Genomic DNA, 21404 nt, shown 5'->3' with positions numbered 1-21404 from the left:
TTGTGTCAGAAGCTTTAATATAATAATGACCGCAGCAGACCAGGGGTAAACCCTAACAAGAGTTTATTTGGCAACCAACTGAAATTTTCTGTACTATTTGTATATAAAATAATATCCCAACCAAACAATATGAGCTAGTTTGTAACCATTCCTAGATTCTGGACACTGAGGTCACTCTTTGAAGGATAGATTTCAGAAAATGTAATTTATTCGAAGTAAAGTCCTGAAGATGAGGCTTTTGTATGATACTCTAGACAGTTTTGAGGATGAGGCATTAAACTGTCCCAATTAACTCATTCACCCCTGAATTTCATAATGAACTATTCCAACCTTTAACTTGGAAAAGTCTAAATGTGTCTGCAGGGGTGAATGAGTTAAGTATGATGCATTTGACACCTTTAGTTTAAGACAATTGGTGTCATGAGTATGGGGCATCATAAACTTTGAGTATGAAGCATCAGGTCTACTCTTCTTCGACTATACTCTTGAGTGTGAGGCATTATGTGTGTTAAGTATGAGGAATGAATCATTTGTTTTTTAAGTGTGAGGCATAAAGGGTAAAGAATACAAGATTTTAGGTGCAGGACCTTGTTTGGATACTAATGTTGACACAAGTATACACTTACTGAGGCATTGTCCACCAGTGAACTCCAATGTGGTTCGATTTCAAAGATTTCCTCGCTGAAAGATGGTCTTCCCAGAGTGAGAAGGTCTGGCATTGGAGGGATGTTAACACTGTAGTTGTTAAGGAGGTCGCTCAGTTGTTCTTGCTTCTCCCGGTCCTAGAAACGACAAAAAATAACAAAGCAATGAGCACATGGATTTTCCAAATAACTTAGGTGTTCCTTTCCTTTTGTTTCCATAAACAACACAAAACAACAAAGCTATGAGCACATGGACATTCCAAATAACTTAGGTGTTCCTTTCCTTTTGTTTCCATAAACAACACAAAACAACAAAGCTATGAGCACATGGACATTCCAAATAACTTAGGTGTTCCTTTCCTTTTGTTTCCATAAACAACACAAAACAACAAAGCTATGAGCACATGGACATTCCAAATAACTTAGGTGTTCCTCGCTTCTCTTAGTCCTGGTAAAGATATGGAAAAAAAGTAACAGTGAATACACACACATTGCTAAATAAGCTGAACTTAAAAATACATTTCAAATGTCAAATTTGCCGGGGAATAAAATGGAACTTGGGGTATCATTAAGACAGGACCTATGTAAGAATGTCAATATTGTTGAAGGTTTTAATCATAATTTCATGTTGGTTACACAGTTATAATTGTACTGTACGAATCTCTGTCCCACAGCAGACAAAACAGTAGAGAATTCCACTGTAGTTTGTTTCATATATACAGTTATTTCCCCTTAAATTGTTTGGTATACAAGTTAAGTGGAACTTAAGGCTACTGGCTATATATATATAAATACTGGTGACCAGGTAGTACCGTAAAAATCCATGTAATTTGCGCACTTTTTTTTCAGAAATTTAATACCCAAAGTGGGGGGTGCGTAAAATACACAGGTATAGAAAAATTCAAGTTTTTTTCAGGAAAAGATCGACGATTCTGACAGATCGCCATCTTGGATTATGTCCCTTGGTACACGGAACTCTAAGACAAATGACGATCAACAAATTTATTTATGTCAAACATTAATAAAAGATACATAATGTGTTGTTATGTGAGTTTATGTGAAAAGTATTAATAAATAGGTAACCGTTAACAAAAAAAGTTTAGCCAAATTCCTATGCCAGAGAATCGCCGATCAACTTACTACATTACGTTTCGACATCTCGGTGCGTTTCCCCATACTATTACGAAAATGTAGTTGTTCAATTTAAGCTCTGTTCTATGTAAGTTCTGTAAGTTTTTTCAAATCGCCTATGCGTATACGTATGTATAGCATTTTTTTTTCCGGCTCACTTTCATGTTGATCTTGCATCTAACATTACGTAAACACGTGATTGATAATAACCTCGTGAATTATTTCAATATTTATTAAATGAAGCATCGTAAAAATAGTCTGCGTTAACTATTTTTTCCTTGGAGTAGATTTGAAGAGGATGTATTGATTGTCCATGCTTCTAGTATAAACATATTTTTTATAATCCCTTATCAGTCAAATCAGTCTGTAGTTATGACAATGCAGTAGGGCTTCGTAATTCACACCACGTGTTGGTGAGTGAAAAAACAACAACACGGTCCGTCGATCGCGACTGCAAATCATTTCAATTAGTAGAGCTATTGTTAACGGGTAATCACAGAGATAGTGTTAGCTCATTACTGCATTGTAATTTGTAAAAAAAATATCGCCAAACCATGGACTTAGATAATCTAATTCCGTGGCCAAACTGAACTGTGACCTGACCTGGTTTGAAGTGACGTAACCCAAGCCGCCATGATGAGCCCTTCTCACTGATCGTAATTATGATCAATAAAAGGTATCTAACTATGTCTTTCACCAGGAGATATGCACCAGCGGTTACTAAACATCAAATTACTTATTAATTGATATGTTTTTGTAAGCAAGTAAATGTTTTATGCAAAATATTGCTAAAATGAATTGATGTACGTATGCCGATATGCGCACACGTACGTGTGTGTCATGTACAATGTGTGATCAGATAATTCAAAGAAAACAAGCAACAAAATACACATTTTACGTAGTTTCTTCTTGGTTTTAAATATCATTTTACATCAATGAAAAAAAATCATAGAAATATATTTAAAAAAAATATATTCAGAGATCGATTTTCGGAGCATGAACATCGTTTTTTTTCCAGATTTTTTGGGTGCGCAAAATATTCGAGTAGAACTTTTTTTCCCGATTTTCAGCCTCAAAAAGTACCTGCGCAAATTACACAGGTGCGCAAATTACATGGGTTTTTACGGTAGCTAATTTGGAAAGAGTGACCAATATTGTACTCAGAAGTCAAGTGAAAATTCATCAACACACTATTTTGAAAATTTAAAATGAAATCAATTTCAAATAAGGCTTTTCAAACTTCTACTATTCCTAATTTTGATTCTAGATGATAAATTTTCAATTTTTGGATCACAATATTTTACTGGTCTTTATTGAGACATAATAAAACAGTTTTAAAGCCAATGAGAGTTAACAATGATAAATATAAGGTCACATGTTTTAAGCCAAAGGGTACACTCATCGTTCAAATCAATTATTTTTTTCCAAAATGAATTAACATATTTCAGACAGAATACATGCTCTGAAAAGTAATATTGTATTAAAGTATTTGTAAAGAGTAATGATATTTATTCTGACAGTATTCATTCCCGCGAAAACAATTATTGTAAAAATAAATTAGTAATGGACGAAGGTAAAATAAGCAATTGTGGAGTTACATAGTGGTAATATCTAGTGGTCGAAAATTTCAATTAATATTTCCCGCCGCTATAGGAATTTATAAATGGTGTATTTTCGTTGTAAATCCTCCACTACAACAACACAATACGTATCAGTATAGTGGTTTGTAGGATAAGTACAGCTGTAAACCACTTCATTATAAACTTTACGCACACCTGAAACTTGTAGACCCTGTACAAGTTGTGTACTCATACAGTGTGTGCTAATGCCATACAATTTCCACGTCTTAACACCCGGCTAATTTAATGCAAATATGTGAACCTACCAAATAAAAATATTTTCCTTAGCCACTTTAGGTTCATTATATATATATATATATATTCTATTGAAAATATGTGACCCCATTAAATTACTTCACATACAGGGCCGACACATACATTATGTTTTTCTGTGTATCATCAGCACACTACAGCACTGAGAAAAACACCTTGATTTCATTTAAGGAGGTATGCTAGCTACCTGATCACATCATCCACCTCCATTCCTAAAGAGTTCAACAGTATCAATGTAAATTATCTTTCATGAAAAGTATAATATGGAATTATATATATAATTAGCAAGTTATTTAACGACATCCTAAAAAAATATCATACCGATCAAGACCTCCTAACTCACACTGACACATGTCTCGTGCCACATGAACCATAGATCTCATACATTCAAAAGATTTCTTCCCTTCATGTCATATGAATAAAACCATAAATCGACAATTTTAGCTTGGACCGAGCATTACATTAGATTGTCTACATTTACAACTATCACACAATGTAAATTTTAAAAAAATCAGGGGAGGTAACTCTATCACAAATCACAGGTATAATGAATAATGTAATATATATATAAAAAAAATGATATCAAGCCATCATTACGATGAACAAAAATTGTAGAGACCTTTTCAGGAAGAAAGTTGTCAAGACTTAAGGAAGAAAAATAGCATCAGTTTTGGATGAGGTTAATCACTCTTGTCACCATTACATAACAGTTAAATTTCGTGATTTTACTTTAAGTGCATGTATTCAACATTTCATTGACTGATTAAACTCAATTAACATAAATTCATAATAACCAACCTTTTCTTTGATGCCAGGTATGAGAAAAGGCTCTGATCTAGGCAGAAATCTCATTCTCGTTCAAAGTTTATCCAACTATCCGCAATTTCACAATATTATCCAAATATTCATCTGGAATTTCACAATATTCTCAACTCACAATGTTCCAGGCCTTCTACTATCAGCTGAAAGCTTGTCATAACTGCATCTTATAGAAGCGTCATCCCTCATACATCACATATGACACATAACATTGTATATTATATGATATATAATATCGTACATCATGTATGAGGTAGTATAATATTGTACGTCATATAGAAGATATGATGTTCTTCAAGACATATGAACAAACACTTATGAACTCATAATAACACTTCTTCACATTTCAGAATCAAAATTTCTTTGTATTCCAGAGTCAACACTTCTTCAGATTTTAGAATCACCACTAAATGCTTCTCCTTTTTTTTTCAATCAACACTTCAATTTCAGAATCAACACTTCTTCAGATTTCAATATCAAATGAGCAATCTAAATTCCAACTGATATAGAGTAGCTCTTTATACCAAAACATATCCAGTGTAAAACGCTATGTTGTCTGATAAAACTCCTTACCAAACACATCATCACTGAATTGGTATAAAACATAACCTAAATCCTGGTCCAGGCAAAATCCACAGTGCTTGGATCAATCAAGAATTCAAATTTCAAGTTATATGTCACTCTTGAAAAGCACACTGCCTGCACATATTACCAAAAAAGACTTTTTCCATTCAATTTAAAAGAAAGTATATTCCAATAGTATGTCTGACTGTAATTGGCTCGGGAGATCTGTTGTACAAGCTGTTGACCAGCAGTGGTCAGAACCAAAGTTACACTGGTCAAGAACTTCGGACATTTATGTCCACCTCACCACAACCTTGTTGAAGGCAAAAGAAATGTCATGCTGGACAAACTTGAGGCACCTCAAAAAGCACTCCGGACTATACATCTGGTCATTTGAACTGACCGAACACCTGGCAATGCAGGATCAAAGTGAAACTGGCTATAAATTTGACAGAACATATGTCCTTCAAATATTCAGGTCCACAACATCAAAAATGGCATTAAAAATTATAATATATCCGAAGGCCTGCTGGACCTTCGATATGATAATTAAAACACATCCACAATATGAATTACAAGCCTGTACAACAAGCTGGTCCTGGATTTTTTGACACCTCACAAATGTCCAACTGAACAGGTCCTCAGGACCTCAGGTAAGGCGTTAAGAAGGAAAACAAATAATGAGAGGACTACAATACAAAATATGGTATTAGGTGTACATAACGTAGGTAAATACGTACACACAATGCCCTGATCAGGATCTAAGGTAGGAGCAGGATAAAGATTTTTGGACCAAATGAACCTTGTCATGACCTCTGACCCCATTTAGTACTAGAATACTGTGTGCTGTTGTGACCCAATGTGATTTAAGACGGTTTAATTTTTGTTATTGCAATAAAGGTATAAAGGTATACACAGTACGAAGTATTATGTCTGTTTTGTCGCTCTAATAAAGGGACGCGGGGACACTCTGTTGTGTTTTTGTATTATATTGTACCATCTCTGTACACAGATTTCTGGCAGATACCATTTTATCTTCAGTTGTAATCTTTAAATCGTTTTCAGATTTGAGTATCAGTACAATCTCGTCAGTCGTGATTTTTTTTCTGAAGCGTCATGACAGGCCATGACATCTACCACGAAACAATGTCTGTTAAAATATAATGGCAATTTTTTATTTTTTTAATTAAAACGCAAATCAGATAGAAAACATTGTTTGAAATAGAAGAAATTACATAATTATATACATAAAAATCTGTATTAAAATCTGATGATTTTTTTTTTAACACAATTTGTTTACCTGTGAGTCATGTTTTATCTTATTCTAAGTGTATACCTTATTCGATAATTACAAGTCTCATGTAACTTCAGAAACAACAAATATGGCAAAAAACATTTGTTTCGCATATATATATCTTCATTATCACCTTAATTTGCATAAGTGATAAGTGTTAAATAATAAAACCATCAACACTACAGCAGACACATAGATAGAATTTCAGATCTCTCGTCAAATAAAAAATAATTGGGAGAGAAAAAACATTGTACGCTTCTCATGCTAAAACTATGAGACCTTTAAGTTTGGCTTCATCTCTGTTAAATAATTCACTTCTAACGAAAAACACAGACAATGAATTCAAACTTAAATTTGGCAAATTCACAAATAATATATCAGCTGACTGACACCGTACTTGTATAAATATTTACCCTGGCCTACCGGATATTTAATATTTGTCAAACACTATAATCGATCGAGGACTCTTATTGTAGTTAGCAAAGAAGTTTGACAACGCAAATCTTCATAGTTAAATAGATATTGATTTGATTAACAGGATATCGAAATAAAAAACACTCTGTCTGCCAGATTTTGTTTTAATTGATTGTAAACAGAATTATTAAAAGGAAACTACACCGAAGTATTATGAAATCTTATATTTGTCCTGATGTATCCATTAGCAATTTAATTTGACTGTAATATATCGTAACAGTTGTAAGATAATTATTAGGCTTTTTCTTATAAACAATTTAACATTTATACTGGCTCACACTTTGTCACAAGTAGATATAATCTTAAGGATCTTTGTACCACTGCTAAACACGGTAAATAAGGATTGGTAATCCCCGCATGTCTATAGCTTTGGTAAATTATTTCTGAAAAGAAAACCATACCTTGCGGGACTTTTATGAGAAATAATAAAGATGAATTAAACAAAATAGAATCGACAACAGTTTTCTGGAGTAAATATTCATCGGGGCTAGACCGGGATTCGAACCCTAGACTTCAGATTGTGATACTTTCGCACCAACTGAAAGATGTGACCCAGTCAATGGTTGTGTGGTCACATATAAATATCTCTTAAAAGTACTTACAACTACCCAATTTTACATTAGTATACAATTCTACATTTATACCAGTTCTATATGCATTAAATTGAAGTCAATCCTGCTCAAGAGACAACCTCTATTAAGAGACCACCTGTGTTATCACACCATATTCAAAACTCTTCTAGGCAGTTATAGTTCACTATTGAACGAACTTGCGATAAGTGGCCATGTTTTGGAATTCCTTCTGGTGGTCTTAGAGTAAAGTTAAGTTGTAACTGAATTTGAGTAAAAAGTAGGCTTCCCCTTTGAAAGGGAAAATGGGGTGAAAGTGTAGTGGTCTTATTCCTAATCAGGGGAATAGTCTAGGCAGAATCGCCTGACGACAATGATTGAGCTACATGGGGAAATTTCAAGAGCTGTTCAGCTGATAGGCATGAAAACTGCATCTACTACATATATGTCCCAAAGCTGGTTTAGAGACAGCTGTTACTTCAGAGAACAGAGCACACTGTAGTTGTTTCTGCACAGAGTAGAGCACAGCTGTTATTTCAGTTATTGAGAGTAGAGTATATGACTGTACATTTTCAGCAACTAAAATAAAAGGAGAACACAATGAACAATTCTCAGTTATCTCCCCTAGTTCACTTTATAAGTACAACAGTATTGGAATATTACTGTTCATGACTGTTGAGACAAGATTACAATTTTTAACAAGGTTCTGTACTTTAAACTTCCTCAAACTTCTGATAAAGGGACACAACTCATGAGAGCTATCAACTCATACACCATCGATAATTCATTTACAGATTATCTGGCATTTAAAACCAGAAAACAAATGCATGGATTGGAATGCAAAGCTTAGTATATTGACTTATAAAATTGGCTTATCATTTTCCAACAATGAAATTGACACAGCTAGGCAATAGCTTGGCGGTTCATATTATTCCAGCTGTGACCGAAACAAGGCTTGAGTGATTCAATGTGGTCAGCTGTAATTATATAATTATTTACTCAATTGGGAAATTTGATATTCTCTTTGAATTGTACTACTGAAATTTGTACAAAATATAGATACAGATTTTGTTTCTCTTTAGAACATACACTGATAATTAAAGGTTGAAAAGCAGATAACTTTAAATTTAAACATTATTCATCTTACAACAATTATGAAACAAGTTATTACAACTTATATCAATCACTCTAGTTGGCCCAGATGTTAGTTCACATGCAACATAATGATACGAGTTCCCCCTGATACATATTTTTTGTAAAAATAAAATAATTTCAAATAAAAAAAATTAACCTCTAAGAATTAATTTACGTTTGGATGATGAACCTGTCCACAAAGAATGGAAACCTGTTTATTCACGATTGACTGAAATCTAATTAATACTTTTTAATTTGCACTAAGCTTTAATAAATTTCCTTCAAAAGCCAGGAAATCTAAATAGTTTCCGGCGCAAAAATTAACCATACAGGTATAATTTGTAAATGACTTATTGCGCGAGTGATCTGAAAGTAATCGACGATCATTTACTGATATAAGCTCCATATTTTATGACAGAATTCTATATCTCAAACACACCTAGCTAACAGGTTTCTATTTATAGCACAAATCCCTCCGGCTAAACTGTGCATCAACAAAACGCCCATAAAACACCTGATCAAAAATATACCGCCAGAGCAAGGAACTTTATATAAAATTTACGAAAAATCAATATTACGATTGATAACTGGGATAGATAAGAGTTAGAACAGGGCTGGGTTGATCTCTGGCGACCATGTAGCCCAATTGATTAGAACAACCGTCAATAACTTAAAGGACCCAAGTTTTAATCTAGCTGGTGCATTTTCCCTTTCCTGTAACATTTTGTGCCAAACTAAATATATACCGCCAAAAGGTGGTATAGGGTCCCATGTGTCTTCAGGGTCAGAAAGGTGGTATAGGGTACCATGTGTCCTCAGGGTCAGAAAGGTGGTATAGGGTCCCATGTATCTTCAGGGTCAGAAAGGTGGTATAGGGTCCCATGTGTCTTCAGGGCCAGAAAGGTGGTATAGGGTCCCATGTGTCTTCAGGGTCAAAGACCTTGTTGAAGGAGGGAGGAATGTAACGACATCATTGGTAGATCACTGGCTACCATATCTCAATTGGTTTATTTTTAGCTCATGTCTGATAGTTCAGAGGTCTTGGGTTTGAAGTCATATGGGGATGGGGAATGCATAACTTAAGATAAGATAAGGATTTGTGAAGATATTTAAGCATGTTGGTTAAAGTATGAGGATCTAGGTGTGATACGATTGGTGGTGGTGGTGGTTATAAGCAAGTCGAGAGGGATGGGAGAGATGATAGTACAAAGACTGAAGACAGAAGAAAGCAAAAATATATATATATATATGATTCAATAATACTGCAAGATTTACCTCGCACCAAAACTTTATGATAAGTAATGATCGAGAGAGACAATATTACAAAAACTGATGACAAAAACAAAGCAAAAAGGAAACAATATATGATTATATACAATAATGCAAGATTTACCTCGAACTAATTAAACTTGATGATATAAGTACATATAGGCCTATGATGTTTCATCAAACAGAATCTGAAGTACCTAGTGACATTGTGGGGACTATATTTAGTATGATACACACCACGTAACCCTGTCCCGACTTTGAGAGTGCCTCCTGTAAGTAATGTAGGAGCATGATTACACCTAATTCACTAACTGGTAGCTTAATTAGGCTGTGATGTATATGAGGTCGTAGGTCACCAGGCGACAAAAGTAGACTTCTGGCCGATAGTCTCTGATCTCCATTTTCATGATCCATTAATTGAATAGAGACGCATATGATATTTAATGCTGGCCATTATCACGGCTTAGTACCCCGATACTGTTGTAATGTATGCGGGGTCACTCGGTGGGCTGGAGAAATCTGCTGTGTCATGTACCCTAGCGAATACTGAATACCGACCTGTGCACGTGTATATATGTAGTCCCTACAATTACAAAATCACTCCTGAAGATCGGACCCCTTAGATTAAACTCTCATTATCACAGCTCCATCAGGAGGGGGAGATCATCCACTTGCACAATGACTGAGATACTGACATACACAGCACTTAGGATTGTATATATAATATATTTGAAAATTACCCACTTTATGCCATTATACCTGAAATTAATTATCTACAAGCCAAGTTGACACCTACAGAACTAAGGAAATTCACACAATTTTCTATGTAAATTTTAACTGTTATAAAGGAGAAATCAATGCTCAATGGAAAAAGCTGGAAAACTTCCCAAAAGTTGAAAGATTGATTTCTTGACATGTAAACAATTTATTTTTTTAATTTATTTTTTTATCATGGTTCCTTGCAACCTTAATTTAGAAACAATAGTGAATGAAATTATTGTTATCATTTTGGAAATCATGGTCCATTGTGACCTAAAGAAACAATTGTTAAAAGATTGCAAAAACTGTATGAAACTTATCCAGGTTGCTAATTACAGTTGTTCATTATTGTAATTTAGTGTGGCTCCCCCCATCCTCCCAACTGACCTGTAATGACAGTCTAAGAGTGCGGTCAACTTAGGGCACCTTACATCATCTGATAACATCTGGCATTACACACCTTTAATGAGGTTCAGCCAGGTAAAAAGGTCAGGAATAGAGACATAACACTACCCCTTACACAATAATACCCAATTTTAGGACTCAGTGTTTACCTATAGAATAGCTGAACTCTGTGACCTTGATCCTTAATTAGGCTAACCTTGTGTGGCTTCACTGGGTGAAGGGGTGAGGGGATTGTAACACCGCACCTCTGTTATGTCCCGAGAGCATGAAGTAACACCTCCGAGATCAATACTGGGCAATTGACCGCACACTGACCATCAAGACCATTTAAAACCCTTTAGCTGACGTCCAATTGATCGTAACACTGGGTGTTATAATTTTACTGTACACGTATACAAAGCTTATTACATTTTTGTAAAATTGACCGTAAAATTTTATGTCAACACAGACAGTTAAATTCTTTTGTAACATAACCTTCTTCACTGGTGTGTTGCATTTAACAATTAAATAGTTTGTGAAATAAACTGCTTAACATTTTAATACCATTGTGCATACCCAATCTTCATTTCTTAACTTGAGAGCCATGTTTTGGCATTTATTGTTTATCAAATAAAATGGTGTTCCGTTGTGCCAAGCACACGTGGTACTGAGTAACCAGTGTAAGAAATGAATACAAAAGATGAAGTAAACAGTCACTCTACAAACATAACGTAAAATGTTGAGGACCCACATTTTTATTCGTCGACTCGCTTACTGCCAACATATTTCAATGTCCATTTTTCAATTTTTGCAGCACTTTTATATACCATCTCTGTGATAAATCACCATACTTCCTTATAATGCCAACATTTCACTAGACAGTGGCAGTGAACTAAGGTCTTTACTTTATAGGGGTTATTATATTTGAAGTTGTCTCCCCTGATTTCCCCAGTAATACATAGACAGATCTTCATTAAGATACCATCCACGGCAAACAAAAGCAGGTCATGGAGAGTCATACAGTCCAACCTGAATCAAGTGACCACTCATGGAGAGTCATACAGTCCAGCCTGAATCAAGTGACCACTCATGGAGAGTCATACAGTCCAGCCTGAATCAAGTGACCACCCATGGAGAGTCATACAGTCCAACCTGAATCAAGTGACCACCCATGGAGAGTCATACAGTCCAACCTGAATCAAGTGACCACCCATGGAGAGTCATACAGTCCAACCTGAATCAAGTGACCACCCATGGAGAGTCATACAGTCCAACCTGAATCAAGTGACCACCCATGGAGAGTCATACAGTCCAACCTGAATCAAGTGACCACCCATGGAGAGTCATACAGTCCAACCTGAATCAAGTGACCACCCATGGAGAGTCATACAGTCCAACCTGAATCAAGTGACCACCCATGGAGAGTCATACAGTCCAACCTGAATCAAGTGACCACCCATGGAGAGTCATACAGTCCAACCTGAATCAAGTGACCACCCATGGAGAGTCATACAGTCCAGCCTGAATCAAGTGACCACCCATGGAGAGTCATACAGTCCAACCTGAATCAAGTGACCACCCATGGAGAGTCATACAGTCCAACCTGAATCAAGTGACCACCCATGGAGAGTCATACAGTCCAACCTGAATCAAGTGACCACCCATGGAGAGTCATACAGTCCAGCCTGAATCAAGTGACCACCCATGGAGAGTCATACAGTCCAGCCTGAATCAAGTGACCACCCATGGAGAGTCATACAGTCCAGCCTGAATCAAGTGACCACCCATGGAGAGTCATACAGTCCAGCCTGAATCAAGTGACCACCCATGGAGAGTAAAAAAAATGGTCTCTTAATGAAGGTTCAAATCAAAATGAAATCACTACAATAAGAAACAGATGGTCTCTAAATAAGCCTCAAATCACAATGAAACTACTACACATTTGAGAAACATTGAAAGTGGTCTCTTAACACAGGTGGTCTTTTAATACAGGTTCAAATCATAATGAAACTACTATAAATTTGAGAAACATTGAAAGTGGTCTCTTAACACAGGTGGTCTCTTAACACAGGTGGTCTCTTAATGGAGGAAGTCACATGAGCAGGTTTGACAGTACAAATATTTTATGTATTTTCTACCCCGAACCAATCCTAAAAGTACTTTTTCTATGTTGTATCTGCACAATTAACTTTGGGTGCGTTTTATGACCACAACAGTCACCCAAACAGTCTATATTGTACATGAACAAGTACTCAACTGTGCCCACTAGTCCAGACATATATGAAACACAAGCTTTGGGACTTTCTGTGGTCGCAAGCCATCGCATTATATGGACATTAAAAGTATTTCACCATGACATAAACTATAAAACATACTCTCAAACCTAAATGTTTTTCAGTGTTTTATGATACGAAAACAAACCCTGAGCTCGATACATTGTTAAATGATGCGTGTCGATATCATTTACCCCAGACTTGGCATTTTAAACAAAATTGTTACTTTGAGTTAAGTTATAGTCTACGGTAATTTCTACACCAAAGTTTAAAATTCATGTGAAAGTAGCAAGGACTCTTCCACTCTACACAACCAGTTAATTATTCACTTCTGAATCAAGTTTTTCAAACAGCTTCACAGCAAAAAGTTTAAATATGTTTACATTTTCTTTACATCAAGATAAATATCCAATTTCTAAAAAATTATCTAGTTGTATGATTTCTGAGAAAAAACACCACATTCATATGTATTTTTCAGGACACTTATACAGATGAAAAGTGAAAAAAGTCTTCAAACTAGCAAACAAATTTGAAATTGTTTTGAAAATTTAGTTTGAAGTTTAAACCAGAAGCTTTGATCACTGGAAGTTTTAACTCATTCACCCCTGAAATTTCATAATAAACTATTCCAACTTTTGAGTTGGAGGAGTTTAAATGTGTCTTCAGGGGTGAATGAGCTAATGTGTCCAGGGTTTAGTGTATATGGCTTATCTAATCACCCTGAGAAATGAGTCAGAAAAATTTCTGTGCTGAATTTGACTTTGAAAGCACACTAATGCTTTCTCAGGAAAATAAAATTTGGTTCAACATCTATACCTTATAACAGGCCAAACAGCAGAATTATGATACGGGAAGTACAACAATGAAGCAAAAAGACAAAGGGGGTGAAACAATGCAAAGACAGGACACAGGACGTAAGACAATGACAAGACACAGGACGTAAGACAATGACAAGACAGATAGACACCTTGTTTCATCATTTCTCTATGGCTTAAAAACATTAAAGATCCCTGTCTCACTCATCATTTCTCTATGGCTTAAAAACATTAAAGATCCCTGTCCCTCACATCATTTCTCTATGGTTTAAAAACATTAAAGATCCCTGTCCCACTCATCATTTCTCTATGGTTTAAAAACATTAAAGATCCCTGTCCCTCTCATCATTTCTCTATGGCTTAAAAACATTAAAGATCCCTGTCCCACTGCATTGTTGCTTTAACTTTGTCTAGATATAAGTGTAGCAAGTTGGACCTGGACACTTCCATCGACCAGGTAGCTCAATCGGTTAGAGCAATGGTATAACAATCTGAAGTCCAGGGTTCGAATCCTGGTCAATCCCCACTGATGTCTTACACTCAGAACACTGTTGTTTATCATGTTTTGTTTATTTCACATTTATTATTTCTCAAGAAAGTCCCACAAGGTTTGGTTTCTTTTCAGAAATGATTTATCAAAGCTATAGTCATGTCAGATAAAACTGTTTCCAATACTTAGAGTAAAAGTTTTTGGCAGTGGTACAGGGTTCTTAGTTTTCCTTTGTTTCTTTGGTCAGAAGATTTGAGAAAGATTACAGCTGCAATATTTGAATCGGTGACATAATTCAAATCTTAGTTTACAATAAATTTTGATGTACTTACAGAGACAGGTATATACACTTTAAGTGATTAGCCCTAATACGCCCCCCCCCCCTCATCCCCCTTCACACAGGTAAACAAAATGGTGTCTAACACTAGCCTGACTGATAAATGTTTTTGGTAAATATGGTACAACCATTTTCCCCCTCTTTACCTCCCCCTCATACTTGGTAAATATATCCTATTGTGTAGATATACATACCATTTAACAGTAGCTACACTAATAAATGTCTATGATAATAACAGTATAACTATTTCTCCCTTCCCTCTCCCTCATACCAGGTAAACAAAATATCCTAGTGTGTACCATTTAACAGTAGCTACACTAATCAATTTCTAGGGTAAATACAGTATAACTAATTCTCCCTTCCCTCCCCCTCATACCAGGTAAACAAAATATTCTATTGTGTACCATTTAACAGTAGCTACACTAATCAATTTCTAGGGCAGCACTACAATAGGGATCAGTATGGAGAGCGTGATAAACAAAGACTTCATGTGTCAACGTAACATTAACATAGAGTTGTAAATCGTACACAAATAGTATTGGCATTGTTTTCTTTATACTTCTATTATGGACAGCAAAAATATCAAAATCTATAATGAAACTCTATAGATTAAAATTTTTCATCGATCACCCTTGAGGATGAACATTGAATTATTCAGGTATTGGTATTTAGAAAAAAATTGTTTGTGGAAAATACATTTTTAGAGTTGGATGCAAAAACATTTCAAGCTAATGGTTGGCAGATCAGTAAATACAAACGTACACTAGATTAAATCATGCCGGTTTAAAATAACGCAGGTAAAAAACATAAGTATATTATTACCAGTGTTCATGAAATGTAGAAATAAATAAACAAAAGCTTGAACTCTGTGTGTAATAGAGTATAAGACCTGAAATGGGTTTTGGTCAGGAACTACGAAAACATTTGTTAGGCGTGACATTCAAACCATGCAGTTAACCTAATATCTTCTGTATAACAACAATACATAAAGCCACTTCGGCTACATTTCTAAGAACAAAAAAAACTCTAGTTAGAAAATAAATCTATTACAAAGAAAACAATAAGTATTCAGTAATGGTGTCCAAATAAGACAGGGCACAGCTAGGTTAAATCACAAAAGTGTCCTTTTTTATAAGACAGGTTTCATTAAAGCAATGTGATAAACGTAACAGCTGTCCTTTTTAGACAGGTTTCAATGAAGTAGAGTGACAATGTATAAGTGTCCCTTTTAGACAGGTTTCCTTGAGGCAAAGTGAAAACCCTAGATGTCCTTTTTAAACAGGTTTCAATGAAGTAGAGTGACAATGCATAAGTATCCCTTTTAGACAGGTTTCCCTGAGGTAAAGTGAAAATCCTAGATGTCCTTTTTAAACAGGTTTCCCAGAAGAAACAAAGTCAACTCATCCACCCCTGAAGACACATTTGAACTCTTCCAATCCAAATATTGGAACGGTTCATTATGAAATTTCAGGAGAGAATGAATAAAGTGACAACATTAAATGTCAAGCTTAAACAGGTTTTACTTATTTAAGAGAAAACAAAATATAATGATAATCCATATTATATCTTTAACTAATCGAAAATAAATAAAATATCCAAAGTCTATATATCCCTTTAAGTCCCTCTACAGGAACTCCTTAATGGGCCCCTTACAGGAAATCCTTTGGATTGCTTTAGAGGAAATGAACTGGAGGTCAACATCAAGCTTTTCTATAAATGACCACTTAGGACAAATGGTCAGTTAATGTAGTTTAATTACCTTGACCAATCATGGTCAATAACTTATTACTAGTAGCTTGAAGAGTTAACTGTTTAGAATGTACACTTTTGCATTCTAGATACATTAAATATTCCCAATTAAATATGCAAGGCAGACACAGGATTTTCAGGGTGACAGCTAGCAAATTAGCTTAGAGAGCATCTAAAACACATAATTAATAACCCATCATAGCCACATTTTAAAATAAATAAGGTCAATTCCCACATTATAAGTACAACTTAAATGACCTTGAGTTTAAAAATAACTGAAAACCTGTATAACAACTTTGAATCATGAATATATTTAGTTACATCAGCTGTGTGAACATTCAAGTATTATAAAAGACAAAATTGGTGACAGACCAGCTTTATTCTATAGATTGCGGCCAAAAGTATGAAATTGAAAGATTTGTCGGCCGCGAACCATTGGTGTCAGATTTGATGATGGTAATAATATCAAGACCTGTCAGGAACAAACACCCAGTGAGTATTTTATTGTGTGTCTACAACAATAAATGTCACAGCATAATAAAACTGAATTAAATCTAATATTCAGGCAAATTTTGTTTTGTTATTAATGAGGTAGTAAATGAATTAATTATGTAACACACACACACACGTATCATAGTACGGCAGGTGAGAAATACAGGTAGGTATTTGAGTCTGGTTCGTTATGACTCACCCTGTCTCTCTGTTGAATTATAAGTACATTAATCCTTTCTTCGTTCTCCTGTTCTCCCTTCGGTATCCTCCTCAATCGTAACATCATTACCATTTCCGTATCGTCTTTAGAAGAGTTTTAAGTCCTTTGCAATTACAGTCTGGTGTAAGTTTCATGAATGTCCTTACCATAAGGAAAAGCCTAACATTTCCCCATAAGAACGCATTATGAAGAGTGCAGGAAGAATCTCAAGTTAAGGAAATTCTCCTGACCTTCATTAATTCTTTCCTATGAATTTTTTTTAGTTAAAGTATTTCTTTGTCATATTTAACTGCCAATAAGCCCCACCCTAGTGGGAAAAAAATGACCAAAATAACAGAGGGGCTTAGTTGCGAGTATCTGCCTTGTTCATAAATGTCGACAGTACCATTCTTTATAACACAATTATGGAGGGTGCTTCATTGCAGGCCCCGGGCACCCTGTTCCCAGGACATTTGCCAAAGTGGGAAGGGGGCTTATTTGCAAGAGGGGGATTTCTTGCAGTCATGACGGTGAGAAACATTTGTGAAACTTAGGCAATACTATATGTTGCATTTCCCCCCATAAATTTCCCCCCATTTCCCCCCATAAATTTTGGCATCACCATGGCTACAGGTCAATAGGCATAGAAAACATATATCTATGCTATCATTAATTGTGGCACCAATTGGTTGCCCTGGTGAAACGCAGCATGCTAACTTCAGTCATTCGAAAATATTTTACATTATTATCATTGTATAGATTCAAAATTATGTGAGCATTGTACCAATGTATGTTTTCTAATGCACGCTATTTAAATATTACATCTATTAAGGATTGAATTAGCAAACATAATCATTACAGCCTATATTTCATACTCCTCTGTCAGGTCATAAAATATAACCCTGAAAATTTATAATAACTAAATCCATTTGTATATATACTATAATTCTATGGTTGTTAAAATTATTCCGCAAATAAGTATTCGTAACACGTCATAAACATATTTGTTGGTGATTGTTATGCATGCGACACATCTCTCGTTATCTATGCAGGCAGATGTCACGTCAGAATGAATGTGGTACAAAAAAATTATTAATGAATACCAAATGAATACAGCTCGCTGTTTAATATGCAAAATGGTATGTATCATAAATTATCTCCATTTGTCACCATCCTTAAAAGCTGGCGGTATTAATTTACTATAGATGTCGGGTTCATTGTACAAGAGTTAAGGGCATGCAGACAGATAGTGCTGTACTAAAACACCCGTCAAATATTAATATACCTATACACATAAACACCCACCCACAACCCTAGCTAGTACAAATAACATATCTGACAGACAGACACGAGTTCACATGATCTAGACCATCCCATGTAGTTATTTTATTATTCATATTTTTATTTTAGATTTTCTATCTCGTGGTATATTCTAAACATTGACAAGACACTGGTGACTTATAGTTACGTGACTGATATCGTAGATATATATTAATTTAGTAGAACTTTAGACCTCCCCCTTTGAAAACCATCCCGTATACCCCCATTTTTAAACATTTTGAAAGCTATAGAGCTAAATCATTGATATAAAGTTCACAATTAGTAAGTTGTTGTTTTGTTGAGTTTTTTTTTGTAATACACCCTTGGAAAAATATCCTTAGAGATGTTAATTTCTTCACAAGTTCAAACTGTAGATGACATCTCACTATGGTTGTTGAACAACTTAAACAAATCTTTTACCCTGGACAGGTATATCCACACTTTTCACAGTGCCAGATATATTCTTCTCTCACTTAATCTGACATTTGAATTGTATGACGTCATGTCGACAATGCTTTGATATATTTGTATGACGGCATGTCTACAATGTATTGATATATCTGTATGACGTCATGTCGACAATGTATTGATATATTTTTATGACGTCATGTCGACAATGCATTGATATATTTTTATGATGTCATGTCAACAATTCGTTGATATAATTGTGTGACGTCATGTCACCAATACGTCCATATAATTGTGTGATGGCATGGCAACAACGCATTGATATAATTGTATGACGTCATGTCACCAATACATCATTATAATTGTGTGACGTCATGTCAACAATGCATTGATATAATTGTATGACGTCATGTCGATAATGCATTAATTTGACATAACGTCAAAATTGCATATAAGACAGCTACTGGCCAACAGGGTAAGAGAAAGAATTATCACCCTCTCCAACATCAACCTTCCAGCCCCTTTTGGGGCCATATTGGGGATCTCAACCCTTGGGGGAAGATCATCTCATGTTTTATAACTCCCTCCCAAGAGTTTAGATTCGCTATGTCTACCCAATGAGAGTGAAATAGTCTATTACGGGTAGTCTAACCAAAAGTATTTGAAATAAAGATTTAAGATCAACTCAAACATCTAGGTTACCCGTTACAGACCGGTAACTCCTTATTGCTACTATGTACACATACCATAGAAATGTTTTATACACGGTATTTAAATAAATACCCATGTTTTTAGACAGAGTTAGTATTTATTTTCAGTGTATTACACATGACATTACAATGACGAATGTATATGATATTGATTTAACAGATAAAACTTCGCCATCATCACAGCACTCCTGCCCCGTACGTAACTATATAACCCTCGGAGTATTTACGTAACATCTCGACATAGATTTACAGACATGAGATTGACATCCAAGTGTTGTACATACAAATTATATTTCACGTTTGGCTTTAACGTAAATCGTAAAGAATCTATTAATTAGTTATTGACGTGAATGTGTTTTACTTACGAATTATCATTCCAATAAGGATTTTTTTCTGTAATAAATCACCTGTTATTACAGTTATGAAGCCTCTATCACTTCCCACTAGATGTACTTTAGCCCCTATCACAGGTAACAATACTTGTTGTACTTGTATATTTTTTAAATAGACATTTTATTTTTTTTAGACTTTTACATACGTAACATTAAATTTGATGAGGATTAGACCTGAATAATACTTTTTTCCTCCTCATAAGAAATAAAGAATTATCAACACAACTATTTACGACCAAATTGCTTTTAAAGGGGTAAACACAAGTTGAACTAATTTAACCCTGAAGACACATTTGAACTCTTCCAATTCAAAGGCTTGAATAGTTCATTATGAAATTCCAGGGGTGAATGAGTTATTTTCCCCACCAATGTAGTCAAACCTGTAACATTTTTTGGGTAAAGTATTATTTGTAGTAATCCAATTTTCTACTGTGATGTATCTCGACCGATCTAAACAAAAAATCAATTTCCGGAGATCAGACAGGTAAAATACTGTGAAAATAATGCAGCAGTACATTTTTAGTGATTTTCATGTAGCACTACAATGTAGCACTATTTATTTTTATCTAATATACCTGGCTTATTTAGCTTTTAATCCCGTAAACCACAGAATATGCTATATCAATACCACAACGTGACGCTTCTGGCAGGCTACAGATGTGGGGAGATATCGTATTATATATTATTAATTTGTGGAGCTGGCCGCATGGTGCGCTGGCCGTCATTGGTGGATAGCTACATGTTATAATATTGACACCCGTGTAATGTATTCCGATTTTTGCACGTCTTTCCCGGGCAATATTGATTGTGAAATTGGCTTAGGCCGATGAAAGCAAAATGTAAACAACCAAACAATGTATTGACAATGCATGTCACATATCTAATAAACGGGACCACGCCCACTTATAATGAACGATAATCTCTAAAACACCTAAACAGACAGATTAAAATATGTCATTTCAGAAACAGTATTCACTGTACATAGCCATATCACTATAACAACATACCTTTCTAGTAATTGCCATTTCTGATAACCCTTCCTTGTAATCCGTGTTAACAATTCAGAAATCACTTGAGTGAGTTTCGTAGTATCAGGATTGTCTGGATGAAAGTTTTCTTAATCTGCTTCATCTCAATACTTGTAATTATCATCAATCCTCGGAATTCTGCTGAATAATTTTTTAATTAAATGTGACTATACTTTTTTAAATAAAATTAATCTGTACTAGTCATATCAACAGGGGTCCTAAATGAGACTGTAGTCGATGAAGGGTGCCTGAACTGCT

At 35.1% G+C, this 21404-nt stretch overlaps 1 protein-coding gene across 7 annotated transcripts in view; it reads right to left on the bottom strand.

The window, feature by feature from the left end:
- LOC110440519 (pleckstrin homology domain-containing family G member 5-like) overlaps positions 1-21404 on the bottom strand; it is a 172046-nt gene that overhangs the window by 26549 nt on the left and 124093 nt on the right. For all 7 annotated transcript variants that reach the window (XM_021483649.1, XM_021483648.1, XM_021483650.1 and 4 more), the window contains one exon: positions 627-782. In XM_021483649.1, coding sequence (XP_021339324.1) covers positions 627-782 — 156 coding nt within the window. The remainder of the gene's footprint in view (positions 1-626; positions 783-21404) is intronic.

The sequence above is a fragment of the Mizuhopecten yessoensis genome, unplaced genomic scaffold, assembly GCF_002113885.1.
Source record: "Mizuhopecten yessoensis strain PY_sf001 unplaced genomic scaffold, ASM211388v2 scaffold11183, whole genome shotgun sequence".
Lineage (NCBI taxonomy): Eukaryota > Metazoa > Mollusca > Bivalvia > Pectinida > Pectinidae > Mizuhopecten > Mizuhopecten yessoensis.
This window is presented reverse-complemented; position numbering and strand designations above follow the sequence as displayed.